Source organism: Elaeis guineensis, chromosome 8 (assembly GCF_000442705.2).
Source record: "Elaeis guineensis isolate ETL-2024a chromosome 8, EG11, whole genome shotgun sequence".
NCBI lineage: Eukaryota > Viridiplantae > Streptophyta > Magnoliopsida > Arecales > Arecaceae > Elaeis > Elaeis guineensis.
In genome coordinates, this window is record NC_026000.2 from 131,612,244 (window position 1) to 131,633,440 (window position 21,197).

At 39.8% G+C, this 21,197-nt stretch overlaps 1 protein-coding gene across 5 annotated transcripts in view; it reads left to right on the forward strand.

Annotated features, from left to right (window-relative positions):
• Positions 1 to 11,506: 11,506 nt before the first annotated feature.
• Positions 11,507 to 21,197, forward strand: part of LOC105049603 (protein PELOTA 1) — a 45,611-nt gene continuing 35,920 nt past the window's right edge. For all 5 annotated transcript variants that reach the window (XR_012143208.1, XR_012143209.1, XM_073261641.1 and 2 more), the window contains exons 1-3: positions 11,507 to 11,695; positions 11,789 to 11,871; positions 16,245 to 16,320. Coding sequence is in view for 3 of the 5 variants with exons in the window: in XM_073261641.1 (XP_073117742.1) it covers positions 11,645 to 11,695; positions 11,789 to 11,871; positions 16,245 to 16,320 (210 nt within the window). In the remaining 2 variants the exon portion in view is untranslated. The remainder of the gene's footprint in view (positions 11,696 to 11,788; positions 11,872 to 16,244; positions 16,321 to 21,197) is intronic.

Sequence of the window (21,197 nt, forward strand, 5' to 3'; positions counted from 1 at the left end):
GTGATGCCTGGAACAAAAGGCTGCAGGACATCTTCAACAGGCTGCTGCTCCAACTTCAAAAGGAGTTCTAAAGTACTTTCAAATCAGATAAAGATCTAATTTTTGGAGCATAGATTCATAAGAAAAAGATATTCCAGATCCTGCCTAAGTGAATACTGATAGAGATCAGGTGCTTGCGTGGCTACATCAGAACCTCGGGCTGTGCAGAGATCATCTACAGGGTAATTAGATTACCCTTGAGGTACTTCTTCTTTCATCATAGTTTTAGATTTAATTTTAGATTTTAAATATTAGATAATAAAATTAAATCTAGAGAGTTAGATCTAAAATATATAGGATAAATTTTTAAAAATTATTCCACTCCAGATTTGATGAAATCTGGAAGATCCTACGAGGAAAAGCGGTTTTCCCTCCCTTCAAGTGGTATCAGAGCCAGGTTGTTGGCTCTATTTCAGATCTATTTTAGATCTAATTTTAATTTATCTGATATTAAAAAAATTCAAATATCATATTAGATATGATAGGATCTAAAATTAAAATATTTAAAATTAAATCTAAGAAGATCTAACATGCATAAGATGCATGACTAGACTAGGATTAGTTGAATCCATGAATGATCTTAAGTTTAATATTTTAATGAGATTAAAATATGAATTAAATCTAATTTATTTTCTATTTTTTTAATATTATAAGTATTATAATTAGATCAAAAAATAAAAAATAAAATTTTAATTTTTTCATAAAATTGATCTGCAGCATGCCTAGACTAGTTGTAGAATTATTCTAGTAACTTGTCTAGAATAGATTTAATTTTGAATAGTTCAATTTAAATCTTATTTTTTAGATATTACATGTGCTATATTAGATCTGAAAGTATGTTAATTAGATTGATTTTTGATACATGAGATGTATGCAAAGCATGTATTAGTTAGATCTTAAATTGTATATGTAATATGTTAATTTAGATCTAACTAGTTTTGTAGTTAAATTTATATTTTTGATTAAGGTGTTCCTCATGGCTGTCCGGTCATAACAACAAAGTAAAGTTTTAAGACCCTCTCTTCCCATTCAATGGGATGTTCATATGACGTGTAGGGATGTCGCGCGTTCATCCTTAATCAGAAATCAAAACTTACTTTTCTGCAAAACCCTAGATCCTGAAATCCTATGATTTATTTTACATGCTTTGTTTATGAATCCAAACTTAATTAGTGAATTAAGCTTATGAAATTAAATTAGGTCTAAAATTGAGAATTTCAGATCTAAGATATTTTCATAAAATTGGATTCGGATTTGGGTAGCTCAATTAGGTCTAGCGGTTGATCAAACCGAATCAAGAGTTGGTTAGATGGGATTATGAAAGCTAATAATTGATCAGCCTAATAGGATTATGTCTGGGTCAAGATCGAATCACATTTAGATGTGACTCGATCAAGTTAAGACCTAATTTGGCTCAATGGTTAGAGTCTGGATTGTAGGCTAACCCAATTAGTTCTGGTTCGATAATTTGATGTCTAAGGTAAGTTGGAGAGTGTGACCGACTGATTTTTAATTGGGAGCTACTCGACTCGAATGCATTCTTGTCGAGTTAATGGCATATCCCTCCCATCGGTCTCACTTACCTAGCCATATGTGTCGACTTAGTTCTGATTAGAGGTGGCTAACAATTCGAGCTAATCCATGCCACTAGGTTAGTCATAATTGATATGACTATGTCAAGTCAAGTTTAATGAGACCTAAATAAATCTTTCTAAGAAAATATTAAGTCTAGATCTTCCACCATTGTGGATGTGCGGGCCCTTCCCGGGGTTGATTGTTCTCGGCTGGTTACAGTGGCTCAGTTACACTGGGAAGATGCAACCATGTCCATTAGGTATTGGATGCTACGGATTAGAGGATGGGTTGGGCTCAATATTTCGGATACAGTGAGGGACCCAATCAGGAATCTAGTTCGTGCAAATGGTGGGTTTGACTTAACTAAGGATTGGAGCAATATCCCAGACACAGTGAGCTTCATGAATTAGAGACCAAGTTTTGGGTGCACCATGATTAGAGAATCATTGGATAAGAGTTGTCCACTCATCGGTTGATCTATCATCAATAACTGTTAGGTGAGGTGATGAGCCAGTCGGTGAGACCGCACCACCCATTAAAAATCACTGATCACGGAGATTTTCACATCTCTACTAAGGGAGTGTAGGGATCTGAGAAAATAGTGGGAGCCTAATTTATTTAAAAATAAAAATTTTAAATAAATTGGTTGAGTCTGATTACAAAATCTAACTATAAACTTTTGACTCTCTATAGGAAACATGTCTGCCTCAAACCCCCTGACCAAAATTCTAGACACCCATAGACTGACTGGACCTAATTTCAAGGACTGATTGAGAAACTATAAAATTATTCTAGGTTTCAAAAAATTGACTCATGTCTTGGACCAGGATCCACCTGCCATACCAGCACGTCCGACTGCTGAACAGAGAGCATCTCTGAAAAAGTGGACGGATGATGATAACAAAGTAAGATACTACATGTTGAGTGCAATGTCTGATGACTTGCAGTGCCAATATGAGAATATTTTGACTACCCGCCAAATATTGGCTCACCTACAAGAGTTATTTGGTGAATAGAGTCGTGCGGCCAAGTATCAAGTCTGTCAAAGACTTTTCAAGGCCAAGATGCGTGATGGACAGTCAGTCCAAGATCATTGTTTAACAATGATCAAGGATCTTGAGGAGCTTGAGAAGCTCGGTATCATCTTAGATAAGGATTTTTAGATTGATGTGATCCTTCAGTCCTTGTTCGATGCATATGGTCAGTTCATCATGAACTTTCATATGCATAAGATGCAGTGTACCTTGGCCGAATTAATGAACATGCTGGTTATGGCTTAGCTTTCTATGAAGTGTTTAAAAGGCTCAGTTCTTACTGTGGAGTGGACTTCTTCCAAGAGAAAGTCTTTTGAAAAGAAAAAGAAGTCTGCGAAAAAGCAGAAGGTGGATGGAAAGAAGAGGAAGCGGAACTGTCCTCAGTACCTGGTCACCCTGAAGAACAAGAAGGATTGTCCTTCTGGAGGTATGCTCATTTTAGAATCTAATCTTACGGTTTCTTCTGCATCCAGTTGGGTGCTTGACTCTGGTTCTAGTGCTCATTTGTGTACTTTTATGCAGGGTCTTGAGGAGAGCAGGAGGTTGAGGGATGGGAAAATGATCCTACGCGTCGCGAATGGAGCAAGAGTTGCTGCTGTGGCCGTGAAAACCTACCCTCTGCGATTATCGTTAGGATTAGATTTTATTTTAAGAGACTGTTATTATGTGCCTGCAGCAAGCAGGAATTTGATTTCTGTTTCATGTTTAGCACAAGAAGGCCATGTGATTAGCTTTCATAAGGACCATTGTAATACTTTTTATGAAAATAATAAAGTTGCGGATGATTTTCTTATTAACAGTCTCTATCAGCTACATATTGATGTATCTGTATTTAATATTGAGCAAAATATGAATGCCATAGAAATTAAAAGGTCTAGAGATAGTCTAAATGATAAGTATCTGTGGTACCTAAGGCTAGGTCATATAGTAGAAGACAGAGTTAACAAATTGAAGAAATCTGGACTATTGAGTCCGTTGACTTTCGAGTCATATCCAGTTTGTGAATCATGCCTTCAAGGTAAAATGACCAAGCTTCCTTTTGTGCGACATGGAGAAAGGGCCACAGACCTACTTGCCCTAGTACATACGGATGTGTGCGGCCTATTTGATATGCCGGTTAGAGGCAACTACATCTACTTCATTACCTTTACCGATGATATGTCTAGGTACGGGTATGTGTTTATAATGAAACACAAGTCTGAAGCTTTTGAAAGGTTCAAAGAATTCAGACATGAGGTAGAAAAATAAACAGGAAAGCCTATTAAGGTTCTTCGATCAGATCGAGGAAGTGAATATCTTAGTCGGGAGTTCCTAAACTATCTTAAGGACAATGACATAGTCTCTCAATGGACTTCACCTGGAATGCCTCAACTCAACGAGATTTCAGAACGGAGAAATCGGACCCTATTAGATATGGTCCGTTCCATGATGAGCTTCACAAACCTCCTTGAGTTTCTTTGGGGACATTGTCTCATGATAGCAATTTATGTATTGAATAGGGTTTCTTCTAAAACCGTTCCTACCATACCATATGAGATATGGCATGGTAAGAAGCCAAGTCTGAATCATCTCAGAATTTGGGGTTGTCCAGCTCATATCAAGAGATAGCAGGCGGACAAGTTAGAGTTCAGATCTTTTAGATCTCGATTCATAGGATATCCTAAAGAGTCATTAGGATACTATTTCTATATTCTGGAAGATCACAATATGATTGTGAGTCAAAATACTATTTTTCTTGAAAAATAGTTTATTCAAGATGGTGGCATCGGAATAATAGTTAAGCTCAAGGAGAATGTCTCCCAAGAGCAACGAGCTCAAGAACCTGAGGAACCTAATCAATCAGAACCAGTCCCAACACAACCTCTTCCACCTCGTAGATCGACTAAAATTTTTCATCCTCTTGAAAGGTACTTAGGTACCATATAAGAGGAAGTAGAAGAAATATTCCTCACGAAAAATGGGGCTCATGGTGATGATCCCAAGATCTATGACGAGGCGATATCAGATATCGACTTCGAGAAATGGTTAGAGGCAATGAGATCAGAAATTGACTCGATGCACTCAAACCAAGTCTGGACCTTGGTAGATCCACCTGAAGGTATTGTACCTATTAAGTGTAAATGGATCTTCAAGAGAAAGATAGGTGCAGATGAGAATGTGGAGACATTCAAGGTTAGGCTCGTAGCGAAAGGTTATAGTTAATGCGAAGGCATTGACTATCAGGATACCTTTTCGCCCGTAGCCATACTAAAATCCATCCGCACATTGCTTGTTGTTACAGCCTATTTCGATTATGAAATATGATAGATGGATGTGAAAACGACGTTCTTAAATAGACATCTTGAGGAAGATATCTATATGGATCAGCCACTTGGTTTCACATCCAGTGATAATGATCACAAGATCTGTAAGCTGCAAAGGTCCATTTATGGACTTAAGCAAGTATCTCAGAGTTGGAATACTCGTTTCAATGATGTGATCAAAATATTTAGTTTCATCAAGAACGAGGAGGAACCATGTGTGTTCAAAAAGGTCAGTGGGAGCGCAGTTATCTTCCTCGTATTGTATGTAGATGACATCCTCCTAATTGGAAATGACATTCCCATGTTGACCTCAGTCAAAGTATGGTTGTCTAAGGAGTTCTCTATGAAAAATTTAGGAGAGGTATCCTTTATACTGGGTATTAAGGTCTATAGAGATAGACCAAATAGGATGCTCAGACTTTCACAGAAGATGTACATAGAGGAGGTGCTAAAAAGGTTTAGCATGGAAAACTCCAAAAGAGGTTTATTACCTTTTAGACATAGCATTCATCTCTCCAAGAAGATGTGCCCTAGCACACCTGAAGAGATTGAACGCATGAGCAAGATTCCTTATGCTTCGGCAATAGGGAGCCTCATGTATGCCATACTGTGTACACGACCTGATATAGCCCATGCTGTGAGTGTCACAAGCAGATATCAGTCGAATCCAGGCAAAGAGCACTGGACTTTTGTGAAATGTATCCTTAAGTACTTGAGAAGGACTAAGGATATGTTTCTAGTCTTTGAGAAGGAGAACTCCAGATTCAAGGATATACAGACTCAGACTTTATGTCTGATATAGATGATCAAAAGTCGACATCTGTGAGTCTGTTCATTTACAATAGTGGTGCAGTTAGCTGGAAGCATTTCAAACAGACGGTGATTGCTGATTCCACTATGTAGGCAGAATATATTACTGCATCGAAAGCTGCGAAGGAGGCATTCTGGTACAAGAAGTTTGCCGTAGAGCTTGGAGTGATGTCATCGGATGCCATACCTCTTTACTGCGACAATAATGATGCCATAGCTCTAGCTAAGGAGCCAAGGTCTCACCAGAAGTCCAAGCACATCGAGCGGCGATTCCATTTGATCCGTAATTACCTTAAAAAGGGTTATGTCGAGGTCATAAGAGTCAACTCCACAGATAATATGGCAGACCCACTGACTAAGCCATTGGGCCAATAGAAGATCGAAGCCCATCTTGAGAAGATGGGACTTAGATATGTAGCCAATTGGCATTAGGTCAAGTGGGAGTTTGTTAGATGTATGCCCTAGATGCCAGATTAGCTGACACATTCCTGTACAGATCTAAGGGTAAATTTATAATTTTTACTATAAATGAATAAAAGGATTGTTCTTCTATCACATTGTGTACATTGTGTCTGTGATACATCCTTTGAGTTAGTGGGAATGTAAATTCGTATTTTCAAATGTTGAAAATTTAAGGCATGAATTTACATAACTAACTCATAAACAACTCCTGACCATAGGATCATCACGAAGATGGTGATCGATCTGGAAGGTTGGTGTACGATCGCTTTCTTATGGTAGATGTGTCTTGAGTCTACGGTGTGGAGAGATCGGAGTGAGAGTACAGGTATTCATTGAGAACGAGAGTACTGAGCGTGACCATATCAAGCAGTCATAAGAAAGTCTACCTTCTCGTCGATGACTAGCTCGATGCTGCAGTTGTGTGTCTAGTTCTTTGATCTGAGGTGCATCGACAGTTCACCTTGAGTGTGTTATAGTTTGACTACACTATAACTCGGTCTCATAGTCATTCGAAATCCTGAGGTGTATGTTGGCTGTAGTATATTCATTGTAGGAACTAGGTTGCACCAAGATGGGATCTATCAACCTCGGTAGATGAGAGAAGTAGTCTTATGATAATTGAAAGATCGAGTTCTTAAGCCCATGGCCATGACAGAGTAAAATAATGAAAAAGAGTTTTCCATTAAGGTTTCACATCGGACTCGGATCGATCGATTAACTCATATGACTGATGTTGGGTTTGATGAGTTCACCTTAACCCTAATTCAGTCGGGACTCATGATAGAGGAACTCAATCACATAGATAACTGCATCGAGAGGTTCGTCTTCAGTTCTGATGGATTGCCATCACATACTGCTAGATGTCACTGATGGATTTTGAGAGCAATTAGAATGATATTGATGATCGATCATTCTAATTGTCTGAATCAGAAGAGTTCTGGTCCATCGAAAGGAGCTTCGATGATGTCGATGATGAGATCACGATATATCTCATTACCATACAGAATTAAACCTAACTGGCTCACACAAATAAGGGTTAGGATTTGGATGTCATCAATTGGGCTAACTCAATTGATTTGGATTAGATCCAATTAGGTTCAAAGAAATTATGCTAGCACACGATTGAGCCTTTCTCCTCGTGTAATCTTTTCTGTCTCTACTGAGCCAAATATGATTTGACTCATCCAGAGAATCTTGGAAAGATTTTTTTCAGTCTAAATAAAGCTTGTCCAGCTCAGAAAAGGCTTGTCTTAATTCATGAGATGAATTTAAGACAACACCTGCTAATTTCTAGCACCTGTCAATTTCATTTTATGACATCTATCAAAAGTTGACATATGGGTCTTAAACTGAAGAGGATTCATTGGAGGATTTTTGTGGAGTGTCCACATACCAAAACTCAATTAAATTGGATGCCATAATCAGATTATGGCATGAGTCCAATTGGATTTAAGTGGGTGCCCCAAATGGATAAGAACCAAAGAGTCCTGATAAACATGGACTCTTTAGCGCCACCTTGATTGAGCTTATCCAATGTTGGCACCAACTTAGGAGAGAGGATGGAAGTTCTTATCTGATGTGATCAGATGACATCACTCTACCAATCAAAAATTTTTCAAAATTTATTAGAATTTTCTGATTGGTTGAATGATGTGGCACTGTGCAGCATACAGGGTCTATATAAACCGTGCTGTGCCTAGGGTTTCGTGGAAGAAATTATTTTATGCACAAAACCCAATAGCTATTGCCCTCTCCTCTCTTTTCCATGTCCTCTCCTCTTCATGAGAGTTGGACATCCATCTGGCAAAGATCCAAGGCGTGGTGACACCTGGAACAGAAGGCTGCAGGACATCTTCGACAGGTTGCTGCTCCAACTTCAGAAGGAGTTTTGAAGCACTTTCAAATCAGATAAAGATCTAATTTTTAGAGCGTAGATTTACAAGAAGAAGATGTTTCAGATTCTGTCTGAGTGGATACCGGTAGAGGTCAAGCACTTGCGTGGCTACATCAGAACCTCGGGCTGTGTAGAGATCATCTACAGGGTAATTTGATTACCCTTGAGGTATTTCTTCTTTCATCATAGTTTTAGATTTAATTTTAGATTTTAAATATCAGATAATAAAATTAGATCTAGAGAATTAGATCTGAAATATGTAAGATAAATTTTTAAAAATTATTCCATCCCAGATTTGATGAAATCTGAAAGATCCTACGAGGAAAAATAGTTTTTCCTCCCTTCAGTAAGCGCATATCATCTCTGACCATTGGCGTGATGGCTCAGACATGGTATCGACCGATGGGGAGGGAGATGGGGGCGTGCTCAACCTATCAATATATGCCTGGTTTCTATCTTAAGAAACTCTTAATCGACCCCTACCTCTGGTCCTCCCATACTGATCGATGTGCTGTTCATCAGGTCGGTACGATGTGTCTCCTGGCTCATTCATCCTCTGTGATATAGACGCATCATCTATGGAGAGGTTGAAGTCCGAGAAGCCAGAGTATGAGGTGTACTGGGAATATGAAAAGATACTCAGATTATTTGTCGATGGCATATTCTAAAGTCATCTATCCTCTAAGACGACTCGCATAATATCGATAAGGCCATCCATGATATTGACAATTGCTCAGTCCTTGCATCCAACAGTGACCGAATGGAAGCCGCTCCTTACCGTATGATATAGTGACATGATCCTTTGAAATTGTCAGTATGAAAAAGAAAATAAATATTATTCATAAGTATACCAATAACAACATAACAAAATGAAACAAAAGTAAAATATACTTACGACAATGTCTATCATGCTATCCGAAGGACGGAACCTCATCTCGGGCCGCTCACTCATCAACTGCGAGATGAATCGCTTAGTGATGCTCTTGTACCATTGCAGATATAGATCATAATAATTCATTATGAAAAGCATGAGTGGACCAGCTACAATCAAATCCTCCCACTGCTCTTATGCATTAATATGCTCCCGATGTTCTCGAATCCAATTGCGGCGATGCCGCCCTTATCAATCCAAACGGTAGAGAGCGTCATGAGTGTCGCATGGTGGAGGACGTCTTGATGCATACTAAACTGTTGCATCATGTGCTCCGAATAATAGATCTCTACGATGTTGAAACAAATGAGAGGTGCGTATGTCCTCCATACATGCTAATCTAATCGGCATACTTCAGGCAATGCGGTCAATATCACTAGTGTGTAAGGCACCCACAGCATCTGATCGTCACGCTGCTGATTTAATAGATTCCTATATTATATGACTGTGTGCGGCACCGAATTGCTAATATCAGTCAGTTGAGTTATCCATTTGTCTAAAGTAAAGTCACTATATTATTGTGTAAAAACATGCAGTCATTTATCATATAAAATTAGTGCTACTAATTATATACCTACATTTCAATGGATCAGCCTGATCGTGCTGTACGCTACCAAATGGACCCTCAAAACTAGCATCATCCATATCTAATGGGACGTTCTGCTACATCACCTTTCACTATCGGCTAGTGGGCTTCTACTTTAGAAAGTACTCATTCTGACCGTCCGACATGTAATGCTCTCAGATCCAAAACTGAAGCAACACCAACAACCTTACTAATTTTTAACATAAATAATGTTCACTTATAAATAAATTATCAAAATAATTTTCTACTTGTGACTTGTTTGATTGGCTGGACCCAAAATCTTATGGGATTCGTGGCTCAACCACCAGAAGTATTGGATTATAAGCCGGTTAAGCTTATGTTTTCAAGCATCCGGGGCCACCTTTTGAGTGAGCTGGCCTAAATCTCATAAGAAAAAAAAATAATCTACTGAGATCATTTTTTTCTTCCTATAGGATTCAGACCAGCCCACTCAAAAGATGGCCCTGGATGCTTGAAAGCATAGACTTAACAGATTTGTAATCCAATACTTATGGTGGTTGGGCCATGAATCCCATTAGATTTTGGGCCCAGCCAACCAAATAAGCCCAAAATAAAAAATTATTTTAATAATTTATTTATAAATAAATATTATTTACATTAAATTGTCTTCCTCCTATACAAATTATCTTCTGTTATAAAAATATAAATTTATAATAAACATAAATTTATAATTCATATAAACATAAATTTATAAAAATATAAACATAAATTTATAAACATAAAAACATAAACATAAATTTATATTTATAAACATAAAAATATAATAAACATAAATTTATGTTTATAAACATAAATTTATAAACATAAAAATATAAAAATATAAATAAATATTATAAAAATAAATTTATAATTCATATAAAAAATTAAATCATAAAAATAAAAAAATACCTTCGTTTGTCTCTCTGGATAGGGGTGGGGTGGTGCACCGAGGACCACCGAGGACCGCCGATGGCGGTACATCAAGGAGGAGGAGGGGGGCAGGCCAAGAGAAGGAGGGAGGGTCGCTGGAGACCGAGAGGGAGAGGGAGGGGGGTTCTCACACCACGGACCGTCGAGAGGAGAAGTGAGGGGTGGCGGTACATCAGGGAGGAGGAGGAGAACGGGCCGAGAGGAGGAGGAGCAGCCGTCGGAGACGGAGAGGGAGAGAGGGGGTTCTCGCACCGAGAGGAGGGATGGCCATCGGGGACCGGCAGGGAGGGGGTTCGTTTGAGCCGAAGACCGAGAGGGAGAAGGGGGGTTCTAGCATTGAGATGGAGCGGGAGGCATTTGTGCCTGGGACCAAGAGGGAGCTAAGGGCATCTGTGTCAGGAATCGAGAGGGAGAGGCGGGGATCACGTGGGGAGGAAAGGGTGGGACCAAGAATTAGTTGGTTTTGATTTTTTTTTTCCTAAGTCACGAAGAGAAGAGGGGAGGGAGAGAGGGTGTTATGTGGGGCACTCTATGAGTCATCCTTCGGTAAGGTGACTCTATAAGTCGCTCTTCCATAAGGCGACTCTGTGAGTTATTTTTTGGTCAGGCGACTCTCATTGCTGACTCATCTCTCCATATGGCGTGGAAGGTGGTGAGTTGGTATCTAAAGTCGTTCTATCATAGGATAATTTTCTTCTAAACAATATTTTGATAAATATTTTTTAAAAAATATTATTTTAATATTTTAAAAAATAATTATATTTTAATAAAAAAATTATTATTTTTTTTAAATCCCATGATCCAAGCAAAGCGTAAGGACCACGACCAGTGGTTCGGCTCGGGTCGGTCCGGGCTATGGGTCAACTTTCAAAGCCGGTTCGAATCAAGCCGGTTTTAGGCCTAGTTTCTTTTTTTTAGGTAACAATTTTAGGCCCGGTTCAGCTCGGCACGGACTCGCGTCTCCGGCTTGAGGGTAGCGTTGTTCTTCCGGTACCTCCTCACCCTTCTCTCTTAACCCACCACTTGTAGTTCTCGATTTCTCTTGTTAGCATCAGGAGCGATTCTAAGAGACTTCTAGCGATGAAGCTCGTCCGCCGGGACCTAGTCCCCAATGGACCCGGCAGCGTTAAGGTAAATTAATATGTTATTCTTCTCTTCTCTTCGTCAAATCGAATTCTTAGTCGATTGATTATTTTCGGGAAAACGTAATTCTTGGGAATACAGGTCATCCCTGAGGAAGATGATGATATGTGGCATGCCTACAATCTGATTTGCGTTGGTGACAGTGTTCTAGCTGTTACGATCAGGTAGAATCTTGTCCACTTATTTATTTGTTTATTTTTTAAGATTTTATATTATATTGATTTGAAATGAGCAGTGCTCTGATTCTTGGTGGAGTGGATTATAGTAGTTCGTTATTGTTCTTGAAAAGTTTGGGTTTTTCTGATGTAATTGGTGATGAATTAGAGGAAAGTAGTTTGTCTTTAAAGCCCTAGCCCTAAGTTTCCTATGGTATTTTGCTTCAGTATCTAATTATTTCGATACAAGAGCCATGTGAAGAAATGTTACTCAATTTTTTTTTTTTTTGAAGCCTTAGATTTGATCCTACCTTGTGAGTGAGAATTTGTCAACGAACAACACGATGTACATCAGATTTTGTGAAAAAAATGTTCTAGGCGCATGACTTATCATGGACACGGAGAGGAGAATGGTCTATCCAGTCTTTGCTACTTCACCTTACGCATGAATTTGACAGGTAATCACAGGCAAAAATTGTTAGCAAGGCCAGGAGACTAAAAACTTTAAGAGCATTAGCAGTCTTATGCTTTGTTAAATCACCGAAGGGAGTTTTGAGAACTATAACTGAAATTTAACTCATAAGGGTTTTCTTAAGGTTGCTTTTGGTAAATGGCAGTCCATCCAGATTGCTGGTAATTTAAGGTGGTCATCTGGATTACTGCGTTTGGTATGCATTTTGGGTTGGTAATCCAGATTGCCTTCCATGAGGTAATCTGGATTATCAAGAGGAGGGGTGGCTATCCAGATTACCACTTCTTTGATAATTTTGTTATAAACTTTTTGGATGAAATTACCCTCATAAAAAAAAATCAAACAAAACCCAAAACCTCTTTTCCTTCGCGTGAAGCCGCTCCCTTCTCCCCTCAACCCCTTGCGTCACAAACCCTAGCCATCCAATCTTCGCCTCTCACATCGCCTCTGGTCAAGTCACTGCTGCTCAACTCGTCACTGGTGACCACTCTTTGGTTGGTAAGTCATATTTTTTCTTTTTTTTTTTTTGTATCACTATAGGCGGTAATCGCTTTGGCGTGGGTTGTCTCCATGAGCCACCGGATGGTGGAGCTGGATGAGGTGGTGCTGAGTGTGAGCCCGAGGATGCTGTGGCGGCTCTCACGGGTGGCGGACAAGAACGTCACCTCGACGAATCCCGCGATGAGCTCTTCTGTCGGTGAAATCCATGAGGCAGCGGGTGGTGCTACTGGTTGTCGACGGCCCCTAGGTTGTTGAAGGCGCGGCCGGTGGTCTTGTGGCGGGTTGTGATGAGCTTGCCGCAGGGATGCGGTGGAGTTCTGCCCAAAAGAGGTACTCGAGGAGGACGCGGTAGCGGAGGATGTCGGCGATGTCGGTAGTGGAGTGGCCGAGGTCGCCAGAGTGAAGGAGGTAGGCGTTGGGGACAGGGTGAGTGATGACCACCGAGAGAGGTCACCGGCCACCTGGGCTCGAGCTCTGTTTGAAGTCAGAGAGGTCTAGGTGTGGTGCGATGCTTTGGATTGGGAATTGTATAAGGGGAACGATGGGGAGAGATGATGATGGGGATATTATAATATATAATATATTTTTATTCTTTTATTATGAAAAATTAGAAATTTTGTGCATGGGTTGTGATCTGATTACTATGTGTCCCGAATAAATGCGACTCCAGCTGCATCAATCAAACCAAGCTGATGAATATATTTTAATTAAAAAGAACAAAAAATTGTGGTCCGTCGGCAGCGGCGAGGGCAGCGGTCTACGACGGTGGGGGGGCAGCGGTCGGCGGTGGGGGCTATGAGGGTGCCAGTCTGCGGTGGCGGCGGCGGCGGCGGCGATGACGGTCGGCAGCAAGGGCGGCAGTGGTAGTGGTCGATGGCCGGCGGGTAGGCACGTTGCTGTCCGGTAGCCACAATGCCAGGATGATGTTGAGTACAAGTCATAGTATATGGATTTTTAATAGATTTGACTTAGAGGTATTTTGGGAATTTGAATTCACATTACCAGTAATCTGGTTGTCATACCAACATGTCAATCAAGATTTTCAGTAATTTTATTGCAATATTATTTGTGCTTGCCAAACACAGTAATCAACATTACTGGCAATTTAATGATGGCAATCTATCTTAAAGACAATCTAGATTACCTTTCAAGATTGCCTGGCAATGCACCAAATGCGACCTTAGACTTAACATCTTGAAATTGACATGCTATATTTACAATAGGAAGCAGAGTTGCATTAGCAGGAGCCCAGATTTGTGACATTTGTCACATATGGGTCATTTAAGTTGTTCGTTGTTGGTGGCTCTAAAATTTCTCTTAGTTTTGATGGGTTACATCATTTCTTGGACATCAATCCACACCTGAAGTGACAAGCGTCACATCTCTGATACTTATGTTGATGTTTGTTTAAAACTTTAATCAGGATTAACCAAGATATGGATATTTTGCATCCAATAATGTTAATCCATTGATGCTAGGTTATTCCCAAATCCTCTTAAAGAACAAAATTCAACTTAAAAGCAAAAATTCCACTTCCCAAGAGTCTACATCTAATAAGTGCGATCAGTTGTTCCTAGGAACTAGGTAGGAGTAATAATGATACCCAAAATTCACATGGCCATTGTTATGATACTTTCAAGTTGCAACTCAACAGTGACTAACAACTCTTTTGTAGGACAGCTTAAAATACATCATGGTGTTCCAAGCACCATGTCTCATGTTTCTTTCGTTCAAATTTGAGAAATTTTTGCTTTAGAGTCTTTTACAGGGTCAATTTGAAACAGAGAGCTTCAGTTCTGATCTAATATGAACCTGAACTATCCTGAAATGCCTCATATACTAAGAGGTTACTTATGTGGTCTACTTAGTGGAAAAAGTCCACCTCATTGGTAACCTCAAGCACAAAAATGAACCCTGTAGTATCTTGAAGCATAAGCATGTGTGATGTTGCCTTAGATAAGATGATCTGCCAAATACTTGAGTTTGAATTGCCCAAGTAACACAAACCTAAAGTTTCACTTGGAAGTTCTAATTTGAGCTTCTACTTTGCAGAATGAACTCAACAAAAGAAAGCAGCAGAGAATATATTTAATTGCACAAACAAAACTTCATCATAGGAGCACATCTTTAATAAAAGGAAAAAAATCAAAGTCGTAAAATAGATAAAAGGAATCTGGCACAAGTCATTTATTTCTAGGACTTACTTAATGGAAATTAACATTTGATTAAAAACTCTAGATTGGATTATCGGTCCAAGTATAGAAGCAATATTAACTCTTGATGTTTAGTGCATTCTTATCTTATTTTACTGGGTAGTATCTATGTCCTTTTATATGGGGTCCATTACTATAATGTTAGGGAGTAAAAAAATGAAAGAAACAACATGAAAGAAAATACAGCGGACAATGTGCAGTGAAATAAAATGGAAATTGATGAAAAATATGGAAAACATAGTAAGAAATAGGAATCATATGTGATGAAAGTTTGTAGTTTTTGAAAAAGTTAAGGACGCTCTTGTCACATATAAGTGGCAGATTCTTGATAAAAAGGAAATAGGTTGTGCAAAAGCATGTTAACTAACAGGAAGCAGCATTTTCGGTACCAGACCATACCGATCGGTACTGGGTATCTGCACCAAGAACTTGTCTATATGGATATTGTACTGGTTGGGTATTGCCGTATTGGTACGGATGTTAAAATTGGTAGTGAAGAATTTGACATGAAGCTTACCTGAGAAAAGGATATAGCTGATGACAAATTTAAGCAGATTCCTGTTACTATATTTAGTAGATAAAAGTGCACTAACCTCAACATACTTCTTAAGTTCAAATCCAACCTTTATTATGGGAACTTACCATGTCAGATATGCAATTTCCTCTCTAAATTCTCATAACTTAGTTTGGTATGTATGTATACACACACACAATATAGCATGAGACCTAGGAACTTTTTTGCCTTAGATTCTACTTGACCTTTCTAGGGCTTATAGATTAGGAAGGGCTCTTAGGCTTCAGTCTTTGGGAACTCCTACCCTAATTTTTTATTTTTAGTTTACCACCAAATGGCTTTAATGGTCTGAACACTGATGAATGGAGCACTAGTGCTAACTTTACCATTGTTTAGGGTTTTAAACAATTTTGGAGTTGTTTTAAACGTTTCTACATGATTGTCTTCATATAATATAATGGTTGAATATTACTTATAGAAAGATGGCTGAAGTTCTGAAGCTTAAACAAACTTTAATGCCTAATGCCTGCTTCTTTGGAGTGTTGGATGTGCTGCTGTGGATTGCTTCCTATTATTTTAATATCTTGATAGCTTTAATTACTTTATTAGTGCTCAGTATATATGTGGAATGAATATGCCAAGTTCTTGTTTATATTCATCCATTTGTTCAACTATATGACAGAAAAGTTCTAAGAGAGAAAGCTTCTGGAGGGCGGGATGCTGAACGTGTTAAATTAAAACTGGAAATTAAAGTTGAGGTGAGATTAATATTATGCCTTTGAATAATTAAACATTACACAAGCAATGCATGGCCTGTTATGTATAAAAGTTAAAATTAATGTGCAAACAGTTGAGATTAGCTCATGGGAATTGGGGAAAGTGATTTTTACATATCATAATATAGGAGAATCAGAAGGGCTAAACTTTTAAGTACGTACAATGCACTGGACATATAATAAATAAAAGATAAAGATATTTTAAGAAATGTAGTTGATGCTTAAACTTATGAATTAACTAAAGGGGTTAATTTAGACATACTATCATAATTCATAACTCTAAGTCAATGAATCTTTGTGATGGGGATCTTTCCTACCTAAGGTCCATAGTCTCGGGACAAGGTATGGTTAGTATGGTAGGTTATGTACTCCATATCAAGACAAATTCTCGCATCCTTTTTTCTCACTTTTTATCATGGTACTTCCGAAAACTGGGTGGTACGGATAGGTAGTGAGTGCAATTGAGTAGTTGTGCTAAGTTCGAACTGGTATGGATTGTCTTCAGTACTTAAGCAGCAAATCAATCAGATTTCGCATTGGCTTGGCACAATATGCCTCAAACCAGGTAGTCTGGGTTGATTTCGTGGTCCTTATTCCTACAAATGATAGGAGTACTCTATTGGTTTAAATTGAGGTTTTAAATCCTATGGGACAGGGCTGTCCTAGTTTTCCTATGAAATGAGATGCACCACCGTTTCGTCCTGTCCCGATACTTGGGATAGAGGATGTCCCAAGATATCCCGATCGGGACACTGAGACAGTAGTAGGATGGCCCTATCTCGATGCATGGCATGGTATCTCATCCCGATATCCCGTGGGATGTCCTGCTGGGACTTGAATCCTTAGTTTAAATAGAGGGCTCAGGAGGGCCTTTGCTATGCAAGCTATGTGATGATGATATCGCTTGGTTAGAGGACAATTTGTCGATCATGGTTTCATGGATTAATAGCTTGACCTCGTTGTATAATGATGCTCATTTGGCGGTCCTTTGAGATGTTGCTAAAAGCTACACCTTCTTCAACTGGTCTAATATTTGTTGTAAGGGTGATCGGATTGTTGTTTAGTATGCCAATTATACTTGCTACTAGGTTGTTTTACCCAAGGATTTGGATTGTAGATATCTCGGGGGCATCAACCTAAGTTCCTTGGCTGATATTTGTGATTGTAGTTTTGAATGGATGAATTAGGGCGTGTGACCCTTTGTCTGCTATATATGTATATGTCGCATGTATGTGATTACATAACTATATTTCTATATCTACACTTTTTTTGCAGATTTATCCCTAAAATACTCTATGTTGCATATAAGTCCGATATTTTTGATATTTATGTAGAAGTCCTTGTAAAGATCTCTATTTGCAAACCCATCCTTCCACTAGTTTCTCTTGATCCAATCTTTGTTAAGACTAACTAGGGTTGTGTAATGACATAAATGCCCTTGACTTAAGAAGGTAAGGAGGCGCAAGACTTATTCTTCCTCGATCGGACATGTGTCTTGAGGCAAGCGAACTTCCCTTAGGTTAACCCTAGGGTTAGCAGGGGAAGAAGGAAGGGGTGGAGGAGCTAAGCATTGACATGGAGAAGCTGGGCTACGAGTTATTCTCCATTTCAAGAGAAAGTTCCTCTTTCACTACAACGACTACAAGCTCTGGGTCACCAAACCCTTCCCTACCATCCTTTACATTATTGTCACTGCCATGACCTTCAAGTACTAGAGGTGCAACGTCTGCATTCTTTGCATCAACGACAATGAGGATGGCAGCATGTGGGTGTTCTCCTAGGCAAGGCCTCGACAAATGTAGAGTAGGCCCTCCAGGTGCAAGTTCGGCATCCTTGACAACGACAGCTTTGACTACTTAGACATCCTCATCCATTGTCATGCCCATCTACAAGTGGCTTGATACAGAAATGAGATAGTGTCATTGGCTGATTGGATTGTTTTTTTGACAATTTTGATAATTTCTTTGTTATTTGTTAGTGTATGTGTGTTTGGATCAGGAAAGATGGTTCCTTTGATTTCTTTGTTGATTTTTGTTGGGTATTGCTTTGGGAATATAGGATTAGAGCTATAGGGAGAGCTAGCGTAGGACATATTGGTTCAATCAAAACCAAAACATTGTAGACTAGCTGGGAAAGATGTCTTTCATAATTTGTTTGTGCTTGGAACATGGAGGATGCTGGGGTGGTGGTAGTGGTGGTGTTCATGGACCCCAAAGACTGGCATCGCAGGGTAGTGTGGTTTTTGGTGGGGTCAGGGATGGCATCGAGTAGAGTGCAAGTGGGGATGGTCTATCGAGATCGGGGTCTTGAGAATGCTAGGGTGGGTGAGTATCGACAGGTTGGAGCAATTGAACATAGCGAAGGTGGTAGCGAATAGGATAATGTAAATGATGGAACCATAGGTAGAGGGGCTCAAGTTATGGGTTCATGGTTTAAGGATGGAGAAGTGAGGGTTAAGGGCAAAAATATCTTAAAGAAATGAAATTAGCACCTTTATGGAATAAAAGCAAAATACTCCATTTTCATCTAGTTAACTTGAGGGACGTATAAACAATAGGTTATAGGCAAGGTTTTTCGTATCGTGTCGAACCGACCGGTACATCCCGTATCGTACTGGATCGGCAGGGAACTGGCACGGTTTGGTTGGTAAATTTAGTACACCGGTGGTACCGAGAGAGAAAGAGAGAAAGTGAGAAAGAAAAAGAGAGGAGAGGGAGGGAGGCGGAAGCCGTCGGAGATCGACGGTGGCCCGTTGCGGTCGTCGGAGGACTTTCGAGCTCTGTATCGCCCGATAGGGCTTTCAAGAGAGCGAAAAAGAGAGAGAGTACTCGTGGGGGGGTGGGCGACCTACCGGATGGATGCTGCCTCTATCGCGAGGCCCTGGATGGTCGGCGAGCCCACGTCGACGGGCCTGAGGGCGGTCGAGCAGGAGGAGGGCCTTCGTGGCTCTGCCAGTCCGCCTCCTTCGAAACAAAACTGGGCCCATGGGAGGTTTTTTCTTTTTTGATTTAAAGACGTGAAGTCGGCAACCCAGTTGCTGACTTCACGATTTTTTTTTAAAAAAAAAAATTAGTGAAGTCGACAAGTGGTTGCCGACTTCACCTGTTGACAGATTTTTTTAAAAAAATCCGTGAAACAAGGGTCGATGACCCTGTTTTACGCCCGCGGCACTGTTCGTGTGGACTGCGTCGTCAGACGGCCACGGCGGCCAGTCGGACGTCGTCCGACGGCCCCTTCCCCTCCCTCCTTTTCTTTTTTCCTCCCTCTCTCTCTATTTGTCTCTCTTTCTTCCTTTTTCTTCTCCTGGTTCGGCTCCCGCTTCCTTCATCGGTTCGCCTCCGTTCGACATGGTATGAAACTGTACCGCTAGCTGGACGATACGGTCGGTGGTACCGGTTCAGCAAACCTTGGTTATAGGACTTCAAGGATCAAAATACAAAAATGAAAAAGAAATGGGCTAATATACAAATACAAAAGACTTCAAGGATGAATCTACAAAAAACCCTATATACATGTATTTATACATATGTATATGTGTATATATATTTTATCTATGTATATCTATATATGTATGTAAACATTTCAAGAAACTTCGGGTCATCCCTCAGGAATGACAAATCAAGTTAGGAATTGTGCAGTGGTGTTCTTTGCTAAAAACAAAAACGAGTCTTATATACTATTACATGTTTATCATCTCATTGATGGTTCGAGATTCCCTTATCAAATTATCTTATTGATACTTGGGGGCTAGGGTTGGTGAAAATTGACCTGACATGAAACACCAGCACTCAAGGTTTGCGGACTTGGTACCGAAATCCATATCGGTTGTCAATCGGTACCGTACCATACCGTATCGGATATAAAAAATAAAAAAAATCCATCTAACAGCAAAAAAAAAAAAAAAAAACGATCCTGAACCGTACCGAACTGGACCAAACCACCGGTATCAGGTTGTTCAGGCCGATACCATATCGAACCAACTGGTTCGGTCCGGTTCAGGCCATTTTTCGAAAATTCGATTTAAATCGGATCGGTTCCTTGTCGGTATAGTATGGTACAGGGTGTATCGGCCGGTTCGGATTGGTACGGAATATCATGCTTGTACTAATATGATCTAACTTAATTTTATTGGGGTTCGAGTCCCGGTTTTTTTAGTTTGGGGGTTAATTTTTTTCCACCTAGAAAATTTAAATTTGTTAGTTGAGTAAAAGCTTTGACTTGGCTTGGACATGAGGATAGAGTTTTATTTTGATTGGGAGGCCCAACTTGATGTCAAGTTCATTCGATTATGGGTCAAGGTTTCATTGTTATTCTCCTAGCTTGACCTAATCTGACCTAATTTATCACCATCACTACTAAAGTCTACCTTATCATCTTATCTTCAGGATTATGCTTATCATGTCAATGGTGGTTACATGTACCATGTTTCTCTTGGCCTGTACCATGCTTCTCTTGGCCTGTACCATGCTGATCTTGAGGGAGGGGGAGAAGGAGAAAATGAGAGAGGAAGAGAGAGAGAGAGAGGGAGGGCATACTGAATGGCCGTCACGATGATATAGGGGATGGAACTAATCCACCTCTTAGGAGACCATTCGAACTTGAGATCCTCTACTTGGATGGGGGGATTTGGGTGGTGAAGTCCGTTGGTGAGTGGGTGTGGCGCAGTTCCCAATCCCAATTTTAGGGTTTTGAATAGAAAGAGGAAAAGAGAGGCTAAGTTTTTGGATGGAGAGCGAGAGAGAGAGAGAGAAAGAGAGAGAGAGATGGGAGGAGCGAACCATCACTAGCGGAGATTAACGGAGCGAACCATTTTTATAACAAACCGGCCTAGTTTTATAATTGATTTGGGCTATAACTAA